We start from the raw sequence: 3,540 nt of genomic DNA, 5'->3' as shown, positions 1-3,540 counted from the left end.
ATCCCTTTCATAAACAAAGATTTGTCTATACCATGATTTACTAATCAATCAGATGCTTTGTCTACGTAGGAATTGGTCTTCAACACTTTCTGTATACATGAAACGAACTTTCATTTCAGCCTTCATTTATTTGTGATTTAAAATATGCATGCAGAACCCTTTTCATTTGGAGTCAATAACTGATAAATCAGAGTTCATAAATGATGCATTTATAAAAGGATAAAGAAATAAACTATTTGAATATGTACATCTTGATATTGAAGTATAAAAAAAAAATTAGTAAGTGATTCAGTAAGTTTAAAAATTAAAAAGGAAATTTAGATTATTATCATTATTATGTTATATTTATAATATTTTTTTACTAAAAAAATATTAGATTAAAATGATAAGTAATACTTGTCAGATTAACTAAAAACTCCAACTTACTGAGAAACTATCAAATATTTTCACCAATTATATCATAAGTAATAGACTATTCTCCTCCATTTCCATTTTACCATTCTAGTAATGCTACGAAATTACAGATGTCTAGGTTTCCAAATATTAACCGACAGTGCTTTGAACTTCATCTATTCCATTCTCTTAGAAGATTTGTTCTTCGTTAAATGATTTATGAACATGTTGCTAATTAACAAAGACAACACACATCTTGCAGCTTTAGATCTAATGATTCTAAAGTGGACATTTGGCAACCAAATTATTTACCTTGATGAACGGTAAGGCGATGTATATTAGACCAACTTCACTGCTTATGCCTGTTAGATACAAAACCAGGAAGCTGCTGTATCTGAAAAGAAATAATTTGTAATTGATGTAAGAGAAAATATTGTTTTACCAAGTGCTATACTCCATGACCAAGGCTTAGAAATCAAACTTCGTACCTAAGCCACAAAAGCCATGATGGAGTAAATCCAAAAGTCTCTTTGACACCAAAGAAAGAATACCGAATGATCTACAATTGCAACAACAAAGAAGATAAAATACTTCTTATACCTTTGTAATCAATGACTTCACTACAGAAACAAATAGAGGAATCTAATTACAGAAGAAAATACGTCACCAAGCCAAAAAAATTGATGTCACCCCAATCAACGCTTCAAATTTCATACTATTAGGTTCTTCTAAGTTTTAGCCATCAAATATAACATTAACATTTTTATGCAAGACATGCTCAAGTAACAGTAGAATTTTGTTTGTATAATTTTTACTCCCAAGTTCAATAAGGTGAGACCACCAACAGCTCCATTTCAGTCAGAGAGTGAAACACATATTCACAAACGTAAAAAAAGATCCCAGAATACTCAGTTCAATATCTATCTTCTTAATGCACTTGTTATATCTTAACCATAGTTATCAATCTTGGATTCACGTGTAGCAGCCATCTCTGAAAACGCTACAGTGAATTAAGAACATAGTAATAAATATGATGGTGAAATTAATAGGGAAAAAACACAACAAATTAGAATAAGATAGCAGAGCATGAACTGGGAAGTCTAAAGAAAATGACAAGCAGAAAACTGGAAAAAAAAAATAGTCTCGTAAAGTTTAGGTACTGAAGTCAGAACAGAGGTGGCATTTATTTGAAGTAATGTCATCTTCATGCTGGAAGTGCTCTATAACTCATAACCATTCTGTAGAAGTATGTTATGGCTAGCTAACATCAAACGAAAAGAAGAAAAAGCCAAACAAAAANTTTAACATCACATGAAAGAGCAATCCAAACACTTGCCTCTNCGATGGACCAGCTGATCAGTAGGGAGGTAACAAGCACATGAGACTGAGTCTGGTGATAAAAGATGGGGCAACTTTTCACTAGAAGAATATGACTGAATGCTGAACAAACAAATTAAATGCGTTCAACAAAAAATAAAATAATTCAATTTTTTCTTCACCTCAGGAAAACTCCATAAAATGCCCCAAGTCAGGAACAACCTTGAACTTATCTGTGGCAACGTCGATGTTATGGGAGATCTCACCAGTCCTTCACAAGGGAAAATAACACAGAATTTCATAAACAAACTAACTAATTCAATTTTTGTTTTCATCAAGCATAACCCCACATCTTTTGTAAAAGTTCACCTCTGTTGGGGCTGCACTTGTTACTGATAAAAGCTAGACTGTTGTAAGGCATGTATTGCAAATAATATGTCGTGAAGACCTTATTTTGTTCACATAACCTAATGGAGTATACTGATTAGTTGACCCATCAGAACCAAATAGTTTTGGTTGGAACAAATTGCCTCAATATATATTGGTGTAACCCAGATTAGTGTATTAAACTATAACATTGCATGAATGAAATATGATCTGTAGATTTTAGTAGACTCGGTACTGAAGCTGAGAACTTAGAAATAAAAGTTCCATAAACACGTAGAGAGATAGGAGGGATAAGAGTAACAGATATAAACTATAGGATGAAGAAATGACTCAATTCACTTTGAGTATAACGAGATAAGGATTCGGTGCCCAAATGGTATGTGTGGAATCCTGCGATCACCAAAAGTTGCTGGTTTTCTAGATATATCTGTAGCTTATTGGCAGGTAAATACATTAANCAACAGAATTTTCAGAAGGGACAACTGCTGAGGAGTTTGCCAATTACAAGAAGACTTGGCCGTAAGTACTGACTTCAACTGGAACCAATCAAGCATAATGAAAACTATGTTGGAGTAATAAGTCTTGTGCAGTGAAGAAGGAATGCCAACAAGGATAAAACAAAGGGGAGAATCTTGTGGGTTAAGAAGCTCTTTAGGAAAATTGCAGAGATTTGAAATGTTACAGGGATTTAACATCACAGGAAACAAAGTTACAACAAAAATGGACTATAGTAGACACATGAACATATTTGGTGATAACCTTAATTGGTGGAGTGACTCTTAAGTTTAGTCTTACAGTAGGTGTGCATTTGTGCAAGAGCTAATGCTGTTGTATTTGTGCACAGGTTGAACTCAACCTTTTACCTTTTGTATGCAATTTCTTAGATGATTTGGTTTCTTCCACTTCAGACTGCTGTGTTAATGAAAGAATAATAGAAAAGGGCTTTCCAATTTTCTGCTTCAGCAGCACTTTTCAGAGGTACATGCTTCTTCCTTATTTAAATTCCTTGAACATACAATGGGTTGCACAAAATATGTTTGTTGGTATCAGTCTACGGTTTCCTGTGGCTTGCTTTTGATATTCTTCATCTTACTTTATTCCTGTGGGCTGTCTGGTTTCATATAAGTTCATATTGGAAAAAATAAAAGGGAACCTTATTGCACAAATGGTTTAGTTTTTTTTTTCCAATAAAAGAAACATAACGAAGGATTATAGGACGCCTAGAGACAAAAATTGGTTCACATGTGATAGAGATGTAGTTCCCACAGGCACAGGCCAGAGCACTATGGCTAGTAAAGTAAAGTCATACATAAGTCACAACCAAAGCAAAGCACAATGTTACATAGCATAGCATAGTATAGCATAGCATTGTATGAGATCAGATCAGATTCCCTTGAAGAACAAAGTCTTAATTGGAATGGTTTCCAAAAGCAAAAGGGTGAG

At 33.7% G+C, this 3,540-nt stretch overlaps 1 protein-coding gene across 1 annotated transcript; it reads right to left on the bottom strand.

Annotated features, from left to right (window-relative positions):
- Nucleotides 1-452: 452 nt before the first annotated feature.
- On the bottom strand, nt 453-2,036 carry LOC106779219 (very-long-chain (3R)-3-hydroxyacyl-CoA dehydratase PASTICCINO 2). Its single transcript, XM_022776500.1, has 4 exons — nt 1,893-2,036; nt 1,730-1,783; nt 882-952; nt 453-787 (listed from the first exon to the last, which is right to left on the bottom strand). Exons 1-4 carry the CDS (start codon nt 2,010-2,012, stop codon nt 673-675), a joined length of 360 nt encoding a protein of 119 aa, XP_022632221.1. The 5' UTR covers nt 2,013-2,036; the 3' UTR covers nt 453-672.
- Between the last annotated feature and the right edge of the window lie 1,504 nt (nt 2,037-3,540).

The sequence above is a fragment of the Vigna radiata genome, unplaced genomic scaffold (genome assembly GCF_000741045.1).
Source record: "Vigna radiata var. radiata cultivar VC1973A unplaced genomic scaffold, Vradiata_ver6 scaffold_356, whole genome shotgun sequence".
NCBI lineage: Eukaryota > Viridiplantae > Streptophyta > Magnoliopsida > Fabales > Fabaceae > Vigna > Vigna radiata.
The sequence above is the reverse complement of the archived record's forward strand: the minus strand, read 5'-3'. Positions and strand labels throughout refer to the sequence as shown.